We start from the raw sequence: 25,714 nt of genomic DNA, 5'->3' as shown, positions 1-25,714 counted from the left end.
TTTAATATTTTGTCTATTATAATATAATATAGATATATAATATAGATAGATAGAGAGATAAATGTGCAAAATTTGGATAGTGTACTATTAAAAAAAATGTAGAGAGTATATTTTGAACACATTAATCGAGATAATCCCAGAAAAAATACAGACTATTCTGATGATTAATGGACAGTCCGGTAGTTCTATTGGCCCTTTTTCGGGGATGATCAATTATTATGTAAATATCGTTGAATTTATGTTCATAATAATACACAAAATGATTAATAATTGTACTTGAGACGGTCTTCTGAATACAAAACAGTGAAACAGATGACGAAAAAGACAGATGCACGTTTAGTTTCAACGGTCAAGATTCTCTCATCACTCTCTCAATCTCCCACGCCCTCACCGTCCGATCAAATCATATTTACCTTATTTTATCTTTTATTTCTTTTTTTAATACAAGAATCTCTCTCTCTCTTTCTCTCTCCCCCATAAAGTTAAGCTAGCTCAATCAGAGTTTATCTTCTCCACATAAAAAAGATGCGTTTTTTTTAGTTTAGTTTAGCTACATACAGCAACAATTCACAATATACATATGATGAATCCATGAGTACTACCAGTACTTTCACATATTAAACATGTATGTATATAGAGAGAAAGTAGAAGAGTAAAACAGTGATGTAGAGAGATAGATTACGTTAAAGATTTGATTTTTCTCTCCCACAGATCTCTCTCTCTCTCTCTCTCCCTCCCTCCCTCTCTCTCTCTCTCTCCCTCCTATCCAGTTGACACAGGTAATCCAATCATTTTTTATCGTTACTTTTATCTTTTTAAGTTTACATGTTTTAATTTTTCAATTGGTTCATTTTTTTCACCAATTAATTATATATTGTTGATTTTCAGATTTGTGATGGTGTTGAATTAGACTACTGAAGACTCGAGCCCTAGATTTTATAGTAATTTTTTTCTAGGGTTTAGTTTTTTTTTCAGATCTACTTTTTATTCGTTTAAAGATTTGATCTTTTTGTGGTTAATCGGTTAGATCTAGTTAAAGTTTGGATTTTTATCATATCTGGTGTTAGATCCAAGTCAAATTTTATGTTTTTGTGATTATACATAATTGAGTTTCGATGTGTTTGTATAACGTGATGAATTACTTCCCGGAGGAAGTGTTGGAGCTTGTTTTTAATCTGTTGACTACGCATCGGGACCGGAATGCGGTGTCTTTGGTGTGTAAATCTTGGTATAGTGTCGAGAGGTTTAGTAGGGAGAGGGTTTTTATTGGGAATTGTTATGCGATTAGTCCGGAGAGGATGATTGGGAGGTTTCCTAGGGTTAGGTCTCTTACGTTGAAAGGGAAGCCCCATTTTGCGGATTTTAATTTGGTTCCTCCTGATTGGGGTGGGTTTGTTTTTCCATGGATTGAAGCTATGGTTAAAAGTGGGGTGAATTTGGAGGAGTTGAAATTGAAAAGAATGGTGGTTTCGGATGATAGTCTCGAGCTTCTTGCTCGCTCTTTTGTGAATTTCAAGTCTTTGGTTTTGGTTAGCTGTGAAGGATTCTCGACGGATGGTCTTGCAGCTATCGCGTCCAATTGCAGGTAGTGTGTTATGTGGTGTTGCTTTATGCTATTGTTTTGTTCTTCGGATATATTTGTTAACTTCGGTTGTAGACTTTTCTGATTGATGACTTGTTATCTGGTATTGTTGTTAATTTAAATTTTCATCTCTGGAACCTTATATTTTACTTTCCAGGAAATGCTTGGCTGTCAGTATATACTTGACGAGATAATGTTGGTTCAAGTACCTTGTGTTGAATTTTTTTATACATGCCACTCTATTCATTGTTCTTTAGATTATCAATGAATGAATGAGCCCAGCTATTAATTGTGAAGCACAAGAATGTTAACTTTAGAGGTTTTGTATATTTTAGAAAGTTTTTTTTTATCACTGTCCTTCTGTTCAAGAGTTCAAGTTGAACAAATATGCCTGTTTGCTGATACATTTTTTTACTAGGGATGTAATTGATGTATATACTCAGCACACATCCATGTCTTGTCAACTTGTAGTTTTATATTTAGGCGACTGTCCCATCACTTGTGTGACTATGTCAACTTGTAGGTTTTGGAAACACAAAAAAGCTGCTTCATGTAACATTCTTACCCCAATATTAGTCTTGTGATGCATACTAATCTCCTCCAAAGTTCTTTGTAGTTGATACAGATTGCATCACTGTTTTTTCTGGCCTTCATATTATTTGTTTTGTGTGTATGCTTGTGCACTATGAATTTAATTGTTTCTTTTGCTGAAATTTACCTCTGTGCATGTTTTACTTTTTAACGGATGTTTTACCTTAACTACAGCACGTGTCCCATTCACTAGAAGTCATAATTACTTACCACGTTCTTGGTATATTTGTTATTGCCAGTAACTACTCTAAAGTTTTGATTTTAAGTGTTTTGTTGATACTAAGACACAATATTATAGGTTTTGGAAACACAAAAAAGCTGCTTCATGTAACATTCTTACCCCAATATTAGTCTTGTGATGCATACTAATCTCCTCCAAAGTTCTTTGTAGTTGATACAGATTGCTTCACTGTTTTTTCTGGCCTTCATATTATTTGTTTTGTGTGTATGCTTGTGCACTATGAATTTAATTGTTTCTTTTGCTGAAATTTACCTCTGTGCATGTTTTACTTTTTAACGGATGTTTTACCTTAACTACAGCACGTGTCCTTTCACTAGAAGTCATAATTACTTACCACGTTCTTGGTATATTTGTTATTGCCAGTAACTACTCCAAAGTTTTGATTTTAAGTGTTTTGTTGATACTAAGACTTTTTCTGGCATTCATCACATTTAAATTTCTCAATCCAGGCATCTGAGGGAGCTGGACTTGCAAGAAAATGAAGTCGAGGATCACAGAGGGCAGTGGCTCAGCTGCTTTCCTGAGAGCTGCACATCTCTAGTCTCATTAAATTTTGCATGCCTAAGGGGAGAAGTTAACCTCTCTGCTCTTGAGAGACTGGTAGCAAGGTGCAGAAATCTTAGTAGTCTTAAGTTAAACCATGCAGTCCCTGTCGATGCTCTTCAGAAGATTTTGGTCCAAGCACCTCAATTGCAGGAATTGGGTGCAGGTTCTTATGTCCATGATCCAGATTCAGAGACATGCAAAAAGCTCAAGAACACTATCCAAAATTGTACATCCATTAGGAGTTTGTCAGGATTTCTTGAGGTTGCTCCTCGCTGCTTGCCTGCTGTGTACCCTGTTTGTGCGAATTTGACTTCTTTGAACTTGAGTTATGCTCCGGGGATTTACAGTAAAGATCTTATAAAGCTAATCCGACATTGCAGGAAACTGCAGCGCCTATGGGTTCGAAGTTAACCTTACTTTTTAACATATCAGCATCAATTAATTAATGTTCCAATTAGCTGACATTTTATGTTTTTCAACAGATATTGGATTATATTGGAGACAAAGGATTAGGTGTTGTAGCTTCTAGTTGCAAGGAACTGCAGGAATTGCGAGTCTTCCCATCTGATCTTCATGGTGCTGGTAATACTGCTGTAACAGAAGAGGGATTGGTGGCGATATCAAGTGGTTGCCGGAAACTGAACTCCTTGCTCTATTTCTGCCAGCAAATGACAAATGCTGCACTCATAACTGTTGCTAAAAATTGTCCAAATTTTATTAGATTTAGACTCTGCACACTCAATCCAACTATACCAGATCCGGTGACCATGCAACCGCTGGATGAAGGTTTTGGTGCAATTGTTCAGTCATCCAAGGGTCTTAAACGGTTATCACTCTCTGGCCTCCTAACAGACAAGGTCTTCCTCTACATAGGAATGTATGCAGAGCAGCTGGAAATGCTGTCAGTTGCGTTTGCCGGGGGCAGTGATAAGGGAATGGTGTATGTGTTAAACGGCTGCAAGAAGCTGAAAAAGCTAGAGATCAGAGATAGTCCATTTGGAAACATGGCACTCTTAGCAGACATGGGGAAGTATGAGACAATGCGATCCCTTTGGATGTCGTCCTGCGAAGTAACTCTTGGGGCCTGCAAGACACTTGCCAAGAAGATGCCAAACCTAAACGTGGAAATCATCAATGAAACCGAGCAGATGGATGCCAATTCAGATGAGAGTCAGAAGGTAGAAAAGATGTACCTGTACCGGACATTGGTTGGGGCACGAAGCGATGCACCAGAATTCGTGTGGACATTGTAGATGTATGTCCACTGTAAATTTATGTTTGTCCTGCCCATTCCTAGTGTAGCATGTGTACCTTAATTGTTTAAGTGGACCAATTTGTGAACTGCAACTTCTGATGATCTAATTATTAGGTTTTACTCATTTGTGTACTTCAACTTCCTGATGAAAGCTACAATTTTTTTGTTTCTAGTTTAATCTTTGCAATGTAAAACAAATATTAGCTGGTTCCATGGTTTCGATTTTAGCTTACTCTTGTTTATAAACCACATGATCCTCATTATTAAAAAAAAATCATTACTCGGCAAGAGTCTTTATTTTAGTATGTACAAACAATAATGAATACAGTAGATGGTAGTATGGTACATCAATTTTTAAACTTAAATCTGATTCAAATGTATGTAGTTTGTGGAGAGACCCGTACGTCTGATTAGTGTTTGTCAAGAGATTCAAAGATTGAACTCTGGATTATCATCAGAGAAATGCTAGTCACAAAAATCGTGAACGAATGATTAATGAAATATACTACATATGTGTTCATATGAATCCACTAACAAATTTAGAATACTTTTTGGATATGTAGTATTGCTTTGAATTTAAGCGATCTTGTAAACATGTAGAACACTTGGTTTAAAAGAATCAAGCGAATTCAACCATCTTAGTCGTCTTCAGACATCACATATTATTAGACCTGGCACGTCTTAAAACATGACATATTATTAGATCTGACACGTTCAGTGTAAGTTCGTGTTTTTGTGTACCAAACGTTAAACCCGAACTCGGCCCGAATTTGCATTCGTATACCAATTTGGTGACACAAACCCGGAACTAATATATTCGTGTTTACCCACTTTTATACATTAAAGTATACAAATTATATAAGAAAAATATTAATTGTTAAAAAATGCAATAGATAATTAAATGGTGAACTGCTCACTCACGTAGTCAAGAAACAATAAAATATATTTTAGTATTTACAATTATATATATGTTATTTAGAATAGATAAAATTCACATTTGGTATTTAGTATATATATGTATATTATATATTTTTAAAAATTTAATTATTTATTTATTCCGTGTACTTTCGTTCCCTGTCGTGTACCTATATTGAAAACCCAAACCCGGCACTAATTATATTCGTGTTTTTTCGTATTCGTGTACTTTCGTATTCGTGTACCAAATTTTCGAACCCAAACACTAATTATTTGTGTCGTTTCGTAGCGTGTTCACGTATCGTATCCCTATACATATTATGTGACTTCTGGAAAGGCTCTGTTTCTTTATAAATTTTCAAAGGAGATGAAATGTAATCTATGTAATTAAAGTAGAAATAATAAAAAATTTGATCATCCAATATTATCGCCGGTTCTACAGACCCAGGACATGCTTGTGTTCCGTGAACATTTGCATTGAAAAAGAGTTAGTTGGGTAAATCACCCAAATCTTTTCCCAAAACAAATATTACGAACCGGGAACTCGTAAACTTTTAGATTTCAAACAAACGCCCTGACAAATAATATTGGGCATCTGTTATAGTTCTAAAAGATTGTGGTTCCCCAACACATTATACCTATCAAAATTTAGTGTAAATCATCATCCAACAAATGAATTCGGTAGTTATCTAATTTCAGCATGCAGCAGTCAGAAAAATAATTACGAACCGATCCAACTCTGGATGCAATCTGGAGTATCCAAAACTACACTAATCTGCTATATATTCAACAGTCTAATCGTCTCACGTTTCATCGTCAAATACATGTGTCTATACTTTGCTTGCAACATTTTTGCTACACTTTTTTATAGTTTCCAAGTACGTTATGGATGATCACTAATACAACATAATCCGGATGAGTAATACATAACCCAAACACACCCCCCCCCCCAGTTTATATACTGACTATAACCAGCACAGAAGTTTACGGCTGAAGAACTTGCAAGATGATGCTAAATAAGACACAGGTTTCAGCGGGAACCTGCCAAACACCAATAGTCCACATTTAGAGATCGAGACGAAACATCAAAAATACATTAACAATTCAAATTGCAACCAGCAAAAACATAATAATTTATTGTGTACAATACCATGGAACCATGATATGCAAATTTAACACTTTCGGGTGTTAAAGTTATCATTGATTCTTTAACTAGATCCTCATTGCCAGAACCCAAGATCACGGAGATGTGTGGCTACTAGTGATTTCATCATGCACGGCTGGTCATTACCTTGAGCAAATTGATTGATATAAGTGGCGCCTATATGTAGAAAGAACCTCAAAGGTCTAAAAAGAGCTACAGGTTCTTAGAGGGTAGTTCTGTGCATTATTAACAGAAAGCAGCTTCGAAACATGCACAACTCAGAAAACTAATAGCAACTATGAACATAGCAATTTTCTGTCAATGAAGATCTATAAGATACTTCTTTTAAAAAACACTAGAAGAGTTTAGAACATTGTGTTCTTACAACAAATCTTAATTTTTTCAATTAAGAGAATGTTGATTATTTTAACTATTCCCCCACCCAACAACTACTAGAAATATATAAAAACTAATCCTAAAAAACAAGAAAAAAATTAAAGCAGCCACATCTGTCATTATATTACGAAATTACCAACTGCATGAGCAATAGTTGGAGCATTTTATCAACACAATGGAATTTTGAACATTCTATGACATAAAAGGGCACTTAATTACCTCTCATCTTCCCAGAACTGGAGACTGCCTGAGAAATGATTGACAATGGCTTCAAGTCTGAAAGGGATAGTGGTGTCAGTGGAGGAGAATCAAATTCTTCAACCTGATCTGGAATTTGAGAAGACCCTGATAGCATGGCCATATGAGAGGGCTTGGATTTTAAACTAGAGGGTGTGGAGAAACTCCGAGGAACAGTTAGTGAAGATGCAACGTTTATTGCCAGATCAGGGATTTTATTTGGAGGATGCTCAGGATTTCTTACTACCAAGGGGGCAGAATGAACAATCGAAGAACCCTCCACCTTTGAAACTATACTGTCAGGGGGCCTAGGGAGTTCATGAAGCTCAGTAATTCTAAGTGAAGATATGGAGGGAGGTGAATCGCTATGAAATAGGTTCGCAGATGTAGACAGCTGAGAAACTGGGACTCGAGAAAGCACACCACTTGGATGTTCTTTACTAGTGAGGGGACTACTAGTAGATATAATAGGTTTACTTGGTGAAGGACCAGAATAGGCTCTTTTGTTCCAGTTGAGATCGAAAGAGTTACGTTTTTCTAACTGTGGAAGTGAATGTTTATTAGGAGGGGGCATAGGAATGGAGGAAAAGTTACTATTTCGCTCAGTGTAAAGCGAAGATGAACGCCGCAGATTGGCAGAGCTCGGGATTGTATAATTTGACTGTAGGGCCAAGTTAGTCGTGATTGCAGATGAAATCTTTAGAGGAGTAGGCAACACATAGGTCTGAAGCTTCTGTTCAGATGGCTGCATTTTCCTTCTTTTATCGGATGGATTTAACTTCTCGGAATCAACTGGAGCAGAATCGCTACTTGGTCTAGTTCTCTGGCTGAAAGCTTGTGCCTCATGGTATGTTCTACGAATTATCTGCTAATATATAGTGTTAAAATTTAGTATGAGCCAAAATATCAAGTGACATATTTCTGTCCCAGTCTTAGTTTAATTACTTTCTTTTACTAGGAATTGTCATGTCAAATGGTAAGACCAGCAGAAGTACTCTATGTTCAACACCTATCACTTCCATAATTTCCAGGAAAGCTCTGATTTGGTAATTACGGATCTATCAAGCTTTGGAGCTTATAGTCAAGTAAAATGTCTCTGGTCTGGATAAATTTTCTTCCTAGACCTTTAAATGGCCGGATCCGTTTAATGTTTAATCAGATTGGATCAACTGTTGAATTTGTAACGTCCCTATCAGTGTCTGATCTATTAGGTTTTAAGGTTATCGGATTGGAGATCGGAACCATTAGAGTTTTATTTTTAAGTAATTTATATGCTACATGCTGATTGTTAAGAAAAATTTCATGTCTCATAAGTATTTGAATTTCTTAATTTTAAAGGATAGCCAAGTAAACAATGTTTTTCCCCAAGGAAATGTGAGTTTATACTCAACATTCCGACATCATCAACGGGTCTAAGCTGAGATGACCTCTCATTGCTAACAACTGATCTGTGTCAGAGAATTATATATTTAGATATCATTACAACTAGGGTTTTTACTTTTGGGGCCTGATGAGGAGACAAATATGTGTATGCTACGTATTATATTAGATATATTTATGTCGTATATTGCTATACTATATTGTAAATTTTAAAATGAAAATGTCAAAACTACCTAAAAACCCCTATGTTTATGTAACCCTCAACTTGATTCAATAAGTAAATTAAAACAGAATTTAAAGACAATTCAGGGGTTGTAAACTGCAGAATTTTTCAGTTTTTCGATTAAAGTGCAGTTTTGAAAATAAGTATGCCAATGTCAATATTTCGAATCTCTGTGGGATGCAACATGCAAAAAATTCTTTTAAACATACTGTGCAAGGGCAGAAGACAATTCATATCATCTCCCCACTCCCTATATTTTAACAACAAATATAAACCTTTTTTACCCATCATCTGAAATTAGGCAAGAACATATACAAAAACCTGAACTGATATAAAACCTCACTGGCTCTAATTAAGATTCACATTAGTTATATAGAAACATTTCTTCTTAGCAGTGGTGGACCTATAGCATGGGCAGCATATAATTTGTCCCATGCTCAAATTTTAGGCCTTCTAATTTTTTTTATTTTTTTAGGTATTACCAAACCCGAGTCCAAAAGTCGCAGCCCGGTCCATTTACTGCCACAGCACAGGCCATCTACTTTAATTCGTAGTAAGCTTATTATTACGTAATACATGCAAATTTTATTCAATATTACATCTATTCTCTAAAGTCTTAAAACACAAGGCACAACTATAACGTTTATTAGAAGTTGTGATTGGCCTCCCTGTCACCGGATTCTAGGTCCGTCACTGCTCGTTAAGGTTTTGATTATGACTTAATAATTTTTTCTTATGTAGTATAATCATATATACTCCAATAGGGTCATTATCAGATGAGATTAGGCAAAATCCATAGCGGATTCATATCAAATTGAATTTTATCAGATCGTATTTAATATTGAGATCCATATCCGTTTAACAAGTCCAGGGTCAGACCACATATGCGAATGCATTGATAGGCCTATCTCTTTATGTGGGCATAAACATCATGAACTCAGTTATGAACTCTGTATTCTTGTTCGGAACGATTAGGTGCATAAGTGACATTGCATGTAAAAGGGCCAACTTTATTATAACTACTAATAGTAAGTCTACGGTTGAATTTCTAATACTGTGACATAATAATGATATCATGTAAAGTTTCCTTAGTCAAGATAAATAACCTCATTATTTCATTTAGAAGGGAGGGTAATGACTCCTTACCTCAATGTCTTCCGCATTCAAAGAATGAGGATTTAGCAAGTCAGCCCCATAATCCACCTGTAGAATTTAGGGCATCACATATAGATCAGAATATTAAGTATATTGAATAGGCATGCTTGGGAGTAAATGTACTTAAGTAGGAGCAAATTAGTTCTTGAACTGTGGTATCTATACCAAATATTTTACCAACTGGCGGATATGGTATGAAATAAAGTGTTGATTATTTCAGTAAAATAGAAAATTGTAAGAGATGGTTGTAAATAATTGCTGCATATATTTAGTTTATGAAGATAAGATACATATTCACTTAAAAGTTTGAAATGCTGAGGAGGCTTTAATCTTACAGAATTCACAAAGCTGTTTCCCATCTCACTTCCGCCATCTTCTCCTTCATTAAGTACACCATCGCAATCAATGTGTTGCTTTTTGGAGACTTGTCTTACTTGTGGATCGACTTCCACTAGTGATTCAACTCCTTTAAAAAAAAAGTTCAGCTGTTTGCAGGGAAAAATAAGGTTAACTCAAGCAGCGCAGAAAATATGAAAACGGAGCACATGTCAGATACAAAGGGTACCTGTGCTGTGTGATGACGAGCTGCCTGTGTTAAAAGACTGTGTCCTTGTCCTTGCTTTAGAGAATTTGCCCGAAAAATACAAAGTCTTGCTGCTTCATCATATTCAGTCCGAGCTTCTTTTACTTGCTGAGAAGTAATAGATTGTTCACATATTCCACTTCTAAATTTTCCTTTCTCTTTGTATCGTGCTAGCATGTGTTCATAAACCTCTCTGAAAATCATGTACACAAATTACAAAAATGCACCCTAATATTAAAAAATAGAACTACTAACAAAATGTATACCTTTTAGCATCACACTGTAATTTCATATCCTGCACCAAGGAAACAGAGAAAAATCAATACATAAACAGTGTCCATGTAACAGAGTACAGTGTAGTCATCCAACACTAGAAAATGTGGAATTCAATTGCCTAACTAGGACAACTGGATTTCATATGGATAGAGAGGGAAGGTGGAGCTTGCGATTTCACTATGCATCTTACATGCATATATATACATATATATTAAACATATATAGGTCAGGCTCCATAGAGAACCATTCTAAAATAAGAACCTAAGAACCACTATTTTATTTGATAAAAATATATTTGATCTTACCTAAATTATAAGGGTAAATTTTTAAAATAAAAAAGGAAACAAATTAGCAATACTTGTAGCCAATCTTTTATTCACACTATTAACAAAATCAACTAGTGCAAATTTTACACAATTTCAACTCTTCCAAAATTCACTTAAAAAAATCAAGATCCTTTAATTGATATCAATGATCTCTAGAAAATTGTAATGGTTATACAATCAAGTTCAAATGTAGAACTTTATATATTAATATTTTAAATGTCAGTTACAAACTTAAAAGTTATTAAGAGTTCACATGCAGAACTTCAAGAAAAAATTTCATGTGATCAATTTGATAGAAACAATTATATACTGCACATAATTTACATTTTTTACACTATATTTTGCACCTGAACTCACATGTTCTAATATTTTCTATTTTTTCAGCAATAGAACATTATTTTTTAATGTCATATATATATTTTTAAAATAAAAAATAATTAAGAGATTTACATACAGAACGTGAAGGAGAATTGAGTATTAAACTATGAGCTAGAATGAAGAAAATATTTCGATACAAGCAATTGGAATGTACATATATACATACAGAATAATTTTAATAAAATTGACGTTGTAATGTGATTGATTTTTGTTCAATCCAAATATTTTTATAATTACATTATTGTCCTTGTCATAACGGGAAAAAATATAGGCATCCAAAGCGTAACAACTTAACATAATGGAGTCAAATAGATAGTAAAATAGCAAATACCAAGAACACTGACAACCTATAAAGGTATATACCTCACACAGCTTCAAAGTGCACATCTATTGTGTCCTTAAAAGTTAAAAGTTTTCCGTATATTTTGGACATACACATTGAATACCAAAATGAAACACAAAAAAGATTCAATAATACCTAAAATCAGACATAACATTCCTTTTCCTTTCAAGGGTTTAATAAATAACACAATTAAGGTATTTAGACCAAATATAATAGTTTTACTTAAAAAAGGGTAATCACTCTGCAATTTACATATTTCTGAGAAACAATAAAGATATAAAAAAATATATAAAATTTAAATTCTAGACCAGACCTTGCATTCCATAATTTAATAGTTTGGTTAGGCACAAATGGAAATTTTGTATTCATCCTTACTGGCTGTCTGATCCTAACTAGGAAACAAGCTTATGTTTTGGAGAAATCAAATGAAATGCATAATAGACAAACCTCGAGTTTCTGAAGCTCGCTCAGTAAAGATTCTGAAGGGTTTGTAATCGTAAGGAATATTCGAGAGCGCTGGCAATAAAAGAGCAAAGCCATTATCACATCCAAGTCGAAAAAATGTGAAACACAAAACAGATAATGTAAATATTGCATATGACAATTAAGCACTCACATAAGTATCAACAATCTTCTTGAGTTCTAACTGTTTTTTTGCCAACATCTGCAACACACCTCCTGCATAAATTTTAAAACCAGTCACCGCTAGCTTTAAATTAACAGAAAATCAAATGTGCAACTGTCAAAAAGTCCAAATAGCCTTCCCTCCTCTCCTCCAAGATCCAGATAAATACAGCTCTGAAGAAATATGTTTTACTAGCTAAACAAAACACTATGTGACTCTCTAACTCAATCATTTATACGCATCATCTTGCTCAAATTAATAATTAACTACCACATGAGTAGATATACACCATACCAGGCTACATAATTAACCTATTATTTTGGGCAAAGGTACTGGTCACCATCATGATCACATTTTTAAAGTTCTTCGGATTTCAATAATTGATACCATGATACCAAGGACAAATACATTCCATATTTGATTCAGAGAAAAAAACACACACTACCACACCAGCATTGTGAAATTAGTTTTTATGATATTCAAGAGAGCAGCCAGTACAAAACTTGGATTGCTACATCACGAGTTTTCATTTTTTATTACTTCTAATGATAGAGACTCAAAGTATTTTGCTGCGAGTCTTGTATTACAGAACGATATAATTGCATTTACAACATTTTAAGTGCTGGACTCGACTTCGTACATGTGAAGTCCTAGAGTTAAGAGTTATAGACAGACTTGACAAAACCACAGCCTTGCATACTTCATATGGTAATGCCTCGGCATAATCAACTTAACCGAAACAAATAAACTAATAAATGATTGCTTAGTTCTTAGCCAAGATGTATAATAAATGTGACATCTGGGGGTCATTATTCAGGATGATTCTCCTGAAGGCTCGCTAGAATTAGTACTGCAGGATAAAATGGTAGCGCTACTGGCAGAAACATGAACATAGGACTAAGTTTGTTCCTAGGGCATTTTATCTTCCATTTGAATTAGAATAGAAGAGAGATATGAGGCAAATTTTTGTTAAGGGCTACATTCTTTATTTTTTTAATCCCTGATTAATTTCGATAGACAGTAAGAGTAATCTTCCACCTCCGGCATTTCGACACATCTATAATAGTATAATACACAACCACCAAGTTGGTTTTGCTAATTTTTCTTAACAATATCATATTGAAACCTTAATGCAATCAAAACTATATTTCTTACCACTTTCTCCAAAGGCACTAGATGCAGTCCTCTCCAATAAACAGGTCCCCATTTCTAGCAATGACTCTGAAAATTCTGAAATACAAATGTAGATAGTACAGTCATGCATCCACGTTATTATAATGACCCAAAGTGGCATTTGATTATATATGCTTAACATTTAATACTACAGCCAAAAAGAAAGAGAAACGGAAAAACAAGCCACACACTTTGCATATATGTATATGCATCAAATGCATTATTAAAATAGCCAACAACTATCCTCTTCCCAATTTAATTGAACACTTTTTGAGTAACTATGAAAAAATACAAATACATACCAAAAAATGAAAAAAAACCTCATTGTTGTTGTGTATGAAATATGAACCTTTTGCAATAGTTCCCTTGTGGCTTTGAAAGGGAACATTTACTTAATCTGACCATGATATCAAACCTTTATAAACTAAGAAATGAATAATCTATTCATAGTGATCTAAACTCTTGTACATTTTATGTAAAGATGACATAAAAATAGTTGTGTTCCACTTAAAACATATACATAAGATTACAGTTGGTAGATTAGTAATACCATATGCACTGTTAGCTGTTCCCGCAGCTGCAGTTATTAAATCGTCATACAAACGTCTCATCTCTTGGATATCCTGCCAAAATGGAAAATAAATATATAGTAATGAGTAAGTGACCATCCAAAGAGTATAAACCATGACAGGAAAGAACATAAGCGATGTAGGACGGAATTAGTTAAAAAGCAATGATTGTGAATTAATGATGAAAACAAGTAATGCTATAGCTTTATGTGACTAAAACGGAAACCAACTACTACCCCTAGGGTTTCTCGACATCAGAAGAGAAAATTATTTGATCTCAACCATTATAGAGTAATTCATATTGAATAATTCAGATCTTAAGCACACCAACAGGGAATCAAATGCCTTGAATAGGACTCGAGTCCTAACAAATTAGCCTAATGGACTATGACCCACAAACACTTGGGCTTATAACCTGAATGTACACATTTTTAATGACTTTTTAATTAATATCATATAAAATTCTAGGGGTTATTATTATATTTATTTTATTTACCGAAACAAATGTATTTATCTGTTATTTGTATATTAAAGAAAATAATATTCTTTGTAGTTGCCAAGTATTGCACCTTTGAGGTGTCATATAAATTTATTAGTATTAATGAAAATATTCGATTTTTATGTAGTTGCCAAGGTTTAGGCTTTATAAGACAACCTTTACATCATCTATTTCATTATGAGAGACGGGAACACAATCACTCATTAATCATTTGAAATCGCTGTTGCCTAGTCTCAAAACCATATATGTTATTAGCTAAGATTCCAGATCTGAAAATTTCCAATCTGGACACAAGGAACAACAAGATGTACCTAAAATGAACATTGTCCATAATATATGAACACCATCAACAATAATAACGAGATATCTTATTTAAAAGAACCCCCAGTTATCTTGGTTTAATTTCACTATTGTATCTACGTATATGAAATTGTACAAAGAAATAAAGAATGGCTTTGGCCTGATGATTTGACTAATGCGAAGAATAAGCAAATTGATCATAAATAATTTCTAATCTTTAATACGAAAAATTCAGTTGTGACTAGTCTAGTTACAGTTAATGATTGTTGAAGTATTGTAGTAGATATGTATTAGGTTGTAGTGACCAATCACGATCAGATACCTTTTATCTCAAATTCTACTCAATTTTCAACCTCATCCTAACCTAGTTCTAGATCCAGTAACTGTAGGCTCGCCTCGAGAAACAATCTAGACGTGACTTGTAATAATTTGAGAGCAATGAATATGTAAAAAATCTGCAAATAATTCTACTCGAATAATAGTACTCAATATAGCTAAAATCACTGTACATTCGAGTTACTGTAGAAAACACTACATTATCGGAAGGCTTTGTACTAAATGAACATTAGAAAACACTACATTATCAGATATTCTTGTGATGTATTAGTAGTTTAGTTTATAGAGTTCGTGTAAATGCATCTTATTCAAAAATCAAAATTATGGTCCTTTCGGTGAGACTCTTATGAATAAAAAGGTCAGTGGACTAAATTCTAAGAATATTGATTCTGGAAAATGGAGATTGAAAGGAGCGTACTTAAGGTATTAATTTGGTTAAAGTCTGGCTATGCCCTTGTGAGTTATGTCAAACTATACAGTCAAATAATATAATACCTAAAAAAATAGTTGACAGTATAGATTGTTGATTTATTTGCCTTAATTATTCTTCCATTCTTTGCCAATATACCCGTCATACAAAAACACTCCAAATTAGTAAATGAGGTACACTCATAATCTGCTAAGATAGAATTTTAAAGAAAATAGGAACTAGGTATATTAACTTAAAAATGCCAAGTTGGTCTTTACATGCTTGGATTACGTATTCTAGTTCCCAGTTTCTAACAGAGCAGGCAACAAACTTGTATTCTATTATTCTTTTAACATACCACTATGCTTACGTATATTACGATATATCTAGCAACATGACGACAAGGTACAAGAGTAAAAAGCACAACTATAATTAGTCACACGAGGTGTTATTAGCATTTTGCACATCAACTATAATTTTCCTTATTCTCCAAAATCAATAGTTCTCATTAAATTTGTAGTAATCTTTATAATATTCACAAGATGCATCAACTAATGCTCATATACTACAAAGCCTAACCGAGTAACTCAAACGTTATACAGTCACTCGAGCTACACCGACTACTAACGTGATTCACATAGACAGTTTAACATAATCCAGCAGCATATTCTTCGAAATTATTACAACTGACATCTAAATTCAACCTGAATTGTTTCTCGAAACAGCCTACAGTTCATTCAAACACATTAAAACCAAACCGAAAACCCTACCACACATAATTCCAAATCATAATCGTATTCAAACGTAAAGATAACAAAATTAAAACACAAAACAGTGTTGAAATATTTATAAACAAAAATAAAAGATAAGTAGCAGAATATACCTTAGCAACCTGAGCCAGCTCAGCATCTAATGGAGCAAAAGAGTGGTGAAATATTTCGTCCCTGGTTTCGCTTTTGCCAAGTGCAAGTTTCTTAATCTTCTGTAAAGACGACTTCATTTCGGAAATTAAAGCTGTGATTACTGTTTTTATTTGTGTGAATATCGAATTTGTAAAATTTATTTAATGGAAATTAAAGGTGTGATTAGTGTAGGGTTTATGTGCGAGAAAATGAGAAGAGAATGAAATTCGGTGCCCTCATTTTTGTTGTGACAAGGATCAACATTGGGAGAGGGGGTAATGTCAAGGGAGCGACAACATATGTAAGTTACAAAACCTCGGTTTGTGGGCCCTACATTATGTCAGTAGGCCCACCAGGGAATTTTCTTGAATGTGATCGTGATTGTACTTTTTTTATGTTTGATTGTGTGAACTAGTATGAAAAATGGGCCCGAATGTTAGTGTTTGTGAAAAATGAGATTGAGGCTAATTTTCTGTTCTTCTGACACGTGTACTTGTGTCGAACAGTATAAAAACTGTGAGTAGGGCGCCCAGAATACCGGTAATACCGGTCTCGAACTGTAACCCGGACCGAGTTTACTGGTTCAAGACCCGTACCGGACCGAACATATCCGGTCCGGTCCCCGGTTCTTATAATTAAAAAAATTCGATTTTCGGTGTGGTCCGGTCCAAGATCCGAAAAAATCCGGTCGAGACTTGATAGAACCTGAATTCATATATATAATTATTTTATCTTTACTTTATGTCTTATAAGATCATATATAAATATTAAACATTCACCCATCTCATATTTTATTGATCCAAATTAATAGATAATAAATTAATATAATAAAATAGATCGATATTACACTTTAAATTACTAAATTTCGTATTTTATGTGATAAAATATTAATATTCATACACTTAAAAATTAATATTTACTTTTAAAATAATAAGATATGTACTTACTTTTACATTTTTATACGTACCAACTAACAAACTTTTTAATGTCTATAAATTTGAAAGAAAAATTAAAATAAAATTATATAAATAATTTTTTTATGAATATTAATTATACCAGTCCAAACTGTTCCGGTTCCGGTCCAAAGTGGGTTTTTCCGGTCCGGTCCCAAGACCGGATAAAATCCATCCGGTTCTCGATCCTTAGTTCTGAAAAAATCCGGTTTTCGGTCCGTTCTGGGTCGGTCCGGTCCAGTTTTTAACCTTTGTGCAACCCTAACTGCGAGGGTGTTTTAGTATGGAAAAATCAATACACTTTCTTAAATTTATATAAAGTATTTTTCTTTTTAAAAAATAAACCACCAATCTTATTTTAAATGAAATTTGGATTTCTGATATTTTGTATAGACACAAGGAAAAATACCGTTTGATAAAGAGGCTATTAGTTATATAAAAACAATCCTTAATGTTTATAATGTGTTTTACTTCAAAAAAATATTGATGATCTTGTCTTTAGGAACAATTTTTAAATTTTGAATAAATTTTTAAATCATTAGTTATATAATTTATTGAATAATAAATATTTATCTATTATAATTTACAATAATTAATTAGACTTTGAAATTGTTATACGTAAAAAAAAAGGTTTTCCTTGTAAATGGTCAAATTTGAATTTAATGGATTAGCCAATGACTAGCCAGTCAATTTCTAATCCGACCCAGTTTTTATCCGGTTCAAACAAAATGCAACTTCTTAACAAAATGTTTGTATAATCGGAGGCAGTTTTAGAATGTAAGCCGGGTGACAATTGTCCCCCACTATTTAAAAAAAAATTAAGTATATATCGTATGTTTATGTTTCCATTTGTAATAATTCTAAATTGTTCATAATATGTTGATAAATTAGTAAGTTGTTTATTATTATATACAGAATAATATGTTATTATAATAGTTATTTAAGAAAATAGTAAGTTATCATAATTCATTTCTTTTAAAAAAAAGTTCATAAGAGTAATTTAATAAAATAAGATTTGCAATTTACAAATTAACTATGTGCATTGACAATTAACTAAAAACAAATTCTCCTGATTTTCTTTCGGGCTCTCTCAAATTGGACACAATCGATAAATCATTTATTGTATTAGTTGATTCATTTTCTTAGATTTATAATAATCGTCTAGTGTATTTCACTGATAAATATTTAACTTCAATATTAACAAATATGTTATGATACATTATTTTCGGTCAGTTAAAACTAGTAGAGAAAAATATGAATGTTATATTTTTTTTCCAAGTTTGTGCCTGCATTTTATACCTTACGGAAGTCGGTGTGTAATCAATTAGTTAAAAAAAATACTCTCCGACAATGACTTAAGTAGGGACCGGAGCTTCCAATCCTCGGAAAATTAATTACAATCATACTCTCTTCGTCTAAACGTTTCCTCTTTGTGTTGAACACGTTTGTCAATATACACTTTTTATTGTTAATATCTTTAATTTTATATTAGTTTTAAATATTAAAACTTCATTTTATTAAAGTACCCATAAATACGGATCTAACAATATCACTCATGACTATATTTGATTTTATAGATTAGACATAAATTAGTAGTCAATCGTTTAATATAAACAGTACAAAAAGTCAATATAGGAAAGGGAGAGAGTCAGTATAGGAAAGGGAGGGAGTAGTTTTGACTTTCTTCATTGTCTGGTATAAGCCTGGCTCGGCTCGTCCTAGCCGGATCAATCACGACTTGATCTTGTGTCTTCTATTGTAATTTAGTTAATACAGTTTTGGAATAGTACCACGTGAAGGCTGGTGCTGACATGCCTTGTTTTTACCGAAGAGATATCACTATATCACTTACAATTTTATATTAACACCGGATAATATGTAGATCGCATGTTAGTATGTTACGAGTACTTTTAAATATTCTCTTTAGAAATCACGCCATTGCGCACATGAACCACACAAACACACGTAGGTTGGTTCTAGTAAACCGACCCCCTATTAGTGAACACGTTCGTATTCTAAATAAATATTGTTTTTACGAAGACTAATAGGCGTGAAGTCTTGGAGCTTACTTTTTCAGAAGAGCTCCACATTTAAGATTGCTTCAAGCAATGAAGTCAACGTCCAGCGATACAATGTGAGAGAGGGAGTACTTCCTAGTTTAAAATATGCAATGCGAGAGAAGTTTAGTTTGTATCTAATTGTCTATATATACACAAGCCAGTGCCTATAAAGATTGCAGGGCTTCAATATTGCTAGTTTTGAAATTGAGTTCTTTGTTTAGTCCAATATGGAGGTAAATGATTCTATTGTTCTGCTTAGTTATCAATTATAAATCATAATAATTGCTGCATGAATGAACTGTACACTACATTTGATTCATAAAATAATTGCATGCATATGATAAGTTTAGTCCAATATAGCTTTAATATGATTTTGACATGGTTTGAACTTTGATATAACTATGCAGCAAAAGATCGTTATTAAGGTACGTTCACACTGCAAGAAATGTAGGTCCAAGGCACTGGCAATGGCTGCCATGGAATCAGGTACATCCATGTATTCATGTCTATGCTTCTCTATCAGAATTGAAAGCGAGTTTGATGCAAAGATTGAAGTGTTTACTTCAATTAAGTACGTAGTTCTTAATCGTTCTCTGGTGTCATGTGTTATGCATAGCGCAGGTGTGATATCAGTGGCATTGGAAGGGGAAAAGAAAGACCAAGTAGTTGTGATCGGAGATGGGGTTGATGCAGCGGGTTTGACAAGCTCAATGAGAAAGAAACTGGGGTACGCGAGCTTGGAGCTTGTTCAGGAGATAATATTGGAGGATCCTGTGAAAGAAGCTTAATTCCTGAAGACTCTCTAAGCCTTGTTCATGGGATGGAACAATGATGAATTGACTTGTTATTTGTGAGATATCGTATCCTGTTGTTAATCTCTTTGAACTTGCTATCAGAGTATACTGTCAACTGGTACTGTTTGTCAATTGTCTCTTCCACCTCCTTTTGCTTGTACCCAGATTCTTACAAAGTCAATACATTTGAATTAATTAATTTGTGTGGTCTGATATTAGTTTAAATCTTCTGGTATAGAAATCAATTACGCAGGTACAGCAATAGCCATGTGTACACTGTTGATTCTGAGCTGACTAGATTAGTTACATGCATTATCAAGTAATAACAATATATAGTTTGTTCTTAAACTAAAAAAGAGCATTAGAGAACTGATTGGGAGAGGAACAGTACTTAAAGAACCCACACCACAACTATATAAAGTTTTCACGAGTCATGACCAATCGAAATGCCTTAAATCGCCCAGAAAAACCAAGGGCCAAGGCAGAAGAATGAAAAATCCAGAAAACAGGAATCGTACAAGTGACAAGTCATATGGTCATAGCTACTGATACTTCATAGATATTGATGTCAAACGGATCAAGCAATATTTGCTCTCAAAACCAGACCATAAGTTGTACATAAATTGGTGTTTGTAAAACCAACAAAAGAATAGACAGAGTAGGAAATAAGGAAGAAACTTACATATGCAAGTAACTCTAAAATTGTATGTTGAGTTTATTAGGGTAAACCGGCAGATAGATGATCAAGTGAGGGTGCAGAAATTGGAAATTTCATATTCTGAAGGGATAATACTCAAGCTGGTGCTTCTACCAGTTGCAAACACCTTGCTGCAGAGGGGTTTGTGGTGTGAGTGGTGTTGTACCCTGAAATATTGTAATTTGTCACTGGCAACACATAACTACAATCAACTACATGCACCAAAAATGTCATCATAATTACTACTAATGTAATCTATCTTATCATAATGGTAAAAAAGGTTGATTAGGCGATAGCATCCCCCTTCCATAATGACTGCATTTCATTTCCGGGCATATGCTATCCTTCTAATAGGTACAGTTAATATGTATTATGCCACTAAAGAAGATAATAACATTCCTGGCAAATATATTCCTTCCAGCCAAAGTATCAGAAAAGTAGGATATATGGTTTGAAATTTGGATACTGTTGGAGTTCAAAAGTACAAATTCTCATTTAAGATATTAAAGCAACAGCCATGAGCTGATCGGATTGCTTTTCAAAAAAGGAAGTACAATGCAATCATTGCGCCGTTCACTAGGGAGAAAAGGTGAAATTGTTTCTGGACCCTTGTCCGCTTCCATAGTACTAAAACATTCCAACCAACTTCCTGGCTCATATAGGATAGACGCCTCCAACATTGTTTGTATAACATATTCAGACACTGTATTCAATTAAAATGTGCAGGTGATCTGAGAAGAAGATCCTCACATTGTAGTGAAACATATCTAACAGCTAAAACTTTAAATACTGCAGATTACTACTGAGGGTAGTAAGACGGATGGTATTCAGGTGCCCAACCATATCCACCATAAGCAGTGTTTCCAACATTATAACCAGATGGCATCTGCGATACTGGAGGGTAGAGACCTGAACTAGTAGCGGGTATGTTGCCATTGAAACCCATAGGAGGCCCTGACTGCTCATATAGGCTCATTTCAAATGTTTCACCTGGTATTTGTGATCCTGATGGATAGAAAGCTGGATTTCCATTATAAGTGCTGGTCATTGCATAAGGCTCAATGTGTGCAGCAGCATATAAATGAGTCTCAGGATTAGAGCTAGCCATTACATAGGGCTCAATGTGTGCAGCAGCATATGGATGAGTGTCCGGATTAGAGGTAGCCATTCCATAGGGCCCAATGGGTGCTGCAGCATATGTAGCAGTTTGCTGATATGATGGGATAGCTGAAGTAACAACATTTTCAGGGATTGTTAAGTTTGCAGTATTCTTTGTTGTGACACTAGCAGTATCTCTTGTTGTGACACTAGCTGGATCAGCTGGTTGGAGATGATTAATTACAGTTTCCTTTTGTAGCTTTAATTGCTTTTCAGACATATTATCTCTTTTAGTAACAGTAACTGGATCAGCTTGTTCACTTGTTTGGGAATGATTCATAATGTTTTTCTTCTGTAGCTTTGGTTGCTTTCCGAAGACAGAAGCAGAGGCTGCTCCAGCACGTTTCCTGTTTGATTTCTCTCTCTCTAGGTTCCGAATGCGCTGCATGAGGACATTAAGCTTTGGGAACTCAGAAGCAAGCTTGTAATCCTCTACACATTTGACAACAGATTTCAATTTATCCAGTTCATTCAAAGTGGCATCTCTCTGCATAATAGGTCAAAAGAAATCAGTCATGGGAAAACTTGATTTACACACTAAATCGCACGCAAAGAAATTGTAATGATGGTTACCATTTTCTGACTATTTACATCCCCACTCATACGAATTTTCTGAACAAGAGACTTGGACTCCTTTGCATATTCCTCTAATAAAGGTACCGGTGGAAACTGTTTAGTCATCTCGAATTCAAATATAAACTTCACAGCAATTAATTGATTGCCTTTACTGATGAGTTTCTCAATAATACCTGCAATCCAAATATACAAAGAAAAAACACCATTTCATTCCAAGGATCATTTGATGTGATTCTAATATTTTATCATTCACTTGTACATTCACCTGACTCGTGTTTATTCAATCAATATCGTTTTTAAAGGAACAAGTTACAACCATAAAACTATCCGATACAATACTGCATTACTAATCAATGATGGTAGTAAAGCAAATTGCAGCTAAGTGATAACAGCCGTATGAATCCAATAATGAGCAGTATTTTTAAATAAAAAACAGAATATTAAAGTTGCAAAAGAAGGTAAGAGGAAAAGTAAAATCCAACTGACCAGCAATATTATCACCAAAATCGAGCAACCGACACAACTGAACCGCAATCTTATTCTTAGCAACAACAACAACATAATCCATCAGCTCATCAACACTAAAAGCATGGCGCAAACCATAAACCGCAACAAGCAGCAAAAAGCCAAGCAAACCGAAAATATTATTATTAATACTAGTAACACCACTAAGCATTTCTTTACAATCAATCGCCAAAATCATCGCCTTCTCCCTCGCCTCGCCCTTAATCTCCGTCTTAAGTACCATCAATTCCTCCAAAAACATAACACAACTACGCCTCAACTCAACATCATTAGTCGAACTAAACCCACTCATCGTGTCGAGAACAAGCGCACCGGGATCACGACAAGACGCAAAAGCATCGGCCAGTTCAAGACGAATGGAATCGCGGTCTCTCGGGTTACTGATAATGTAGCTTCTAAGGCCAATTGCGTCCATGTTCTGGCAAAGTGATTTGAGCTGAGGACGAGCAGGGGTTGAATTTGGGGGAATTGAAGGGGATTGTGATTCTAGGGTTTGGAGGAATTGGAATTGGTGTTGAAGAGAGGAATGGAGAGAAGTGAAGTGAGAGTCAATGTGGGACCAGGTGAGAGTGAAAGAGGAGAGAGAAGAGGAATGTGATTGTAAATCTTCGAAGGCTTTTTTTAGGTTTTGTTTCTTCACGTCGATTAGCTTCATCGCTGCTGATATTGCTTTCATTGTCGTCCCCATTTTTTGATTCTCTTCTTCTGTCGGAGCCCTAATTTCATCTGTTGTGTATGTGTGATTGTATGTTATGCATCAAAACCCGCCTGACCCGAATTCCACAAGTTCAAATCGGCTAAAATGACTATTTGGTAACTGTAATGACTAGTAATTTGCAAGTGAGTCACCAAGTTAAAAAAGTTCTCAATCGCATCATGAACTTGTAATTAACTTGCAATCATATCACTAAAGTTCAGAATATTTACACCGCCGTTAAAAATGTGTTGACATTTAACGGAGACTGTTAAATTGTGTAACATCATCTTTAAATTTTCAAATTCATCACTAAACTATGTGTTAATTTTCGATTTAGTCACTTACGGGTAAAAAATTGAATATTGAAAATATAACAAACGAATTTTTTCAAATTCATTAGTGATATCAATTTTAAGTACGAGAAATATTAAATTTAGAAATAAGATATTTTAAATATTTTATCAATTCTAAATTTATTTATATTTTAATTACACAAAAAACATCAACACTATTAATGGAGTAAACAAAATTATTGGGATAAACATATTATCTAAATATTTGTTCACTTGTATCGATTATAAGTATATGGATTGAAAGGGTAACATTTTAGAAAAAACTAAAAAATTTAAAATATAAATTAAATGGTTATGCAAATTTAAATTTAATTAAAGTGTAGTGCAACTATTCAGAAAAAAAATTAATTAAACTGAAAGTTGTGATATTTTTCTAAGTATACGAAATAAATGAGGATGTTCAATTTTAAACTTAGGGAATTTGTATAATATATCTAATATTAATAAGTTACTTTGTAAATGTGTCCCATTTTAGTTAGAAAGTTTAAATATGTCCCACATTTAAATTTTAACTATTATATAACTCATATATATATAATTAATATACATATTTTTTGTTTACTTGAATGGACTAAAATATCCCCAATAATATACATATATATGATTAAGTTAAAAAATTCAAAAAAATTGAAAATGAGATATGTTTATAAATTATATTATAAATGTGATAAATTTGTAAATGGTTTTTAAAATGGGACTTAATAATAAAAAACACATAAATTTAATATATTTTAAAACCAAATTTAGTTGATAACCTAATTGAAAATTGAGATAAAGTTAATGACCTAATTGAAAATTGAGATGAGATTGAGAGTATGCCACGTCATTTTTCCGTTAGGGAATTTAACAGAACTAACAACAATGATAAATTTGTAAGTTTTAAAATACTTCATGATTTGACTGAAAGCTTTTTTAACTTGGTAACTCAGTTGCAAGTTACTACTGCCTACAGTGACCAAATAGTCATTTTACCCAGTTCAAATCTCATTTTTTCCAACACAAAATGATGTTAATCATAATTTTATTTTATTTTGACACTTTATTTAAGTATTACAACTAGATTAATTCTCGGGCATATACCTGATTAGATAATATATATTTTTATTAAAAATAATATTCAAAAATTAATATTCATATTTTTTAATAATTCCTCTATTCCTAAATAATTGTCATACTTTTAAAATAAATTTGTCCCTAAATAGTTGTCACATTTTACATTACAATGCATCTTTATAGAGTTTTTTCGATCTATATCTTTATATATCTAGTTCCAATAATTGATTCTATATTTAATGTAGATGCACATATATCATCCTTAAATACAATAATTAGGGGTAAACATGGGAACAAAGTGAATAATTAAATATTTCTTAATATGTGTGATTTTTACAAATGTGATAACTAAAAAAAAACGAATGGAATATATTAATGATGACATATCACACGTTTATGTATACGATGTACATAATTATATTATTTAATATTTGATAATATTAATTTATATGTCTATTAGACGT

General features: G+C 33.5%; 4 protein-coding genes across 7 annotated transcripts; 2 read left to right on the top strand and 2 right to left on the bottom strand.

Annotated features, from left to right (window-relative positions):
- The first annotated feature begins 467 nt into the window (after positions 1-467).
- Positions 468-4,426, top strand: LOC141721350 (protein AUXIN SIGNALING F-BOX 2-like). The gene is made up of 4 exons (XM_074524261.1): positions 468-779; positions 889-1,585; positions 2,864-3,359; positions 3,443-4,426. The coding sequence occupies exons 2-4, from the start codon at positions 1,116-1,118 to the stop codon at positions 4,211-4,213; spliced, it is 1,737 nt and encodes a 578-aa protein (XP_074380362.1). The 5' UTR covers positions 468-779; positions 889-1,115; the 3' UTR covers positions 4,214-4,426.
- A 1,439-nt stretch (positions 4,427-5,865) lies between these two features.
- Positions 5,866-16,645, bottom strand: LOC141721349 (uncharacterized protein At2g33490-like). Of its 4 annotated transcripts, none has more exons than XM_074524257.1 (11): positions 16,366-16,645; positions 13,920-13,992; positions 13,352-13,426; positions 12,188-12,249; positions 12,019-12,087; positions 10,515-10,543; positions 10,231-10,441; positions 10,001-10,150; positions 9,657-9,713; positions 6,890-7,775; positions 5,866-6,171 (listed from the first exon to the last, which is right to left on the bottom strand). In XM_074524257.1, the coding sequence occupies exons 1-11, from the start codon at positions 16,480-16,482 to the stop codon at positions 6,161-6,163; spliced, it is 1,740 nt and encodes a 579-aa protein (XP_074380358.1). In that variant the 5' UTR covers positions 16,483-16,645; the 3' UTR covers positions 5,866-6,160. The 4 variants fall into 4 exon arrangements, with proteins under 4 accessions (XP_074380358.1, XP_074380360.1, XP_074380361.1 ...); XM_074524259.1 differs by lacking the exon at positions 16,366-16,645 and adding an exon at positions 14,175-14,254; XM_074524260.1 differs by lacking the exon at positions 16,366-16,645 and adding an exon at positions 14,172-14,228.
- Positions 16,646-19,798: 3,153 nt separating this feature from the next.
- On the top strand, positions 19,799-20,390 carry LOC141717244 (heavy metal-associated isoprenylated plant protein 47-like). Its single transcript, XM_074519338.1, has 2 exons — positions 19,799-19,883; positions 20,019-20,390. The coding sequence occupies exons 1-2, from the start codon at positions 19,799-19,801 to the stop codon at positions 20,183-20,185; spliced, it is 252 nt and encodes an 83-aa protein (XP_074375439.1). The 3' UTR covers positions 20,186-20,390.
- A 925-nt stretch (positions 20,391-21,315) lies between these two features.
- Positions 21,316-23,921, bottom strand: LOC141721348 (FRIGIDA-like protein 2). The gene is made up of 3 exons (XM_074524255.1): positions 23,109-23,921; positions 22,620-22,795; positions 21,316-22,533 (listed from the first exon to the last, which is right to left on the bottom strand). Exons 1-3 carry the CDS (start codon positions 23,833-23,835, stop codon positions 21,688-21,690), a joined length of 1,749 nt encoding a protein of 582 aa, XP_074380356.1. The 5' UTR covers positions 23,836-23,921; the 3' UTR covers positions 21,316-21,687.
- Positions 23,922-25,714: the final 1,793 nt, after the last annotated feature.

This window comes from Apium graveolens, chromosome 4 (assembly GCF_009905375.1).
Source record: "Apium graveolens cultivar Ventura chromosome 4, ASM990537v1, whole genome shotgun sequence".
NCBI classification, from domain to species: Eukaryota; Viridiplantae; Streptophyta; class Magnoliopsida; order Apiales; family Apiaceae; genus Apium; species Apium graveolens.
Note: the sequence above shows the minus strand (reverse complement) of the source record. Positions and strands in the feature narration are given on the sequence as shown.

Coding starts and splice junctions, on each gene's coding strand:
- LOC141721350 (XM_074524261.1), top strand. CDS start 1,116: ATGTGTTTGTATAACGTGATGAATTACTTCCCGGAGGAAGTGTTGGAG. Junction 1,586..2,863: donor GCTATCGCGTCCAATTGCAG/GTAGTGTGTTAT, acceptor TTCTCAATCCAG/GCATCTGAGGGAGCTGGACT. Junction 3,360..3,442: donor GGAAACTGCAGCGCCTATGG/GTTCGAAGTTAA, acceptor GTTTTTCAACAG/ATATTGGATTATATTGGAGA.
- LOC141721349 (XM_074524257.1), bottom strand. CDS start 16,482: ATGAAGTCGTCTTTACAGAAGATTAAGAAACTTGCACTTGGCAAAAGC. Junction 10,544..12,018: donor GCGAGCTTCAGAAACTCGAG/GTTTGTCTATTA, acceptor TCCTTGGTGCAG/GATATGAAATTACAGTGTGA. Junction 10,151..10,230: donor CTCGTCATCACACAGCACAG/GTACCCTTTGTA, acceptor CCCTGCAAACAG/CTGAACTTTTTTTTTAAAGG.
- LOC141717244 (XM_074519338.1), top strand. CDS start 19,799: ATGCAGCAAAAGATCGTTATTAAGGTACGTTCACACTGCAAGAAATGT. Junction 19,884..20,018: donor AATGGCTGCCATGGAATCAG/GTACATCCATGT, acceptor TGCATAGCGCAG/GTGTGATATCAGTGGCATTG.
- LOC141721348 (XM_074524255.1), bottom strand. CDS start 23,835: ATGGGGACGACAATGAAAGCAATATCAGCAGCGATGAAGCTAATCGAC. Junction 22,796..23,108: donor TTTTGGTGATAATATTGCTG/GTCAGTTGGATT, acceptor TTTGGATTGCAG/GTATTATTGAGAAACTCATC. Junction 22,534..22,619: donor ATGTAAATAGTCAGAAAATG/GTAACCATCATT, acceptor CCTATTATGCAG/AGAGATGCCACTTTGAATGA.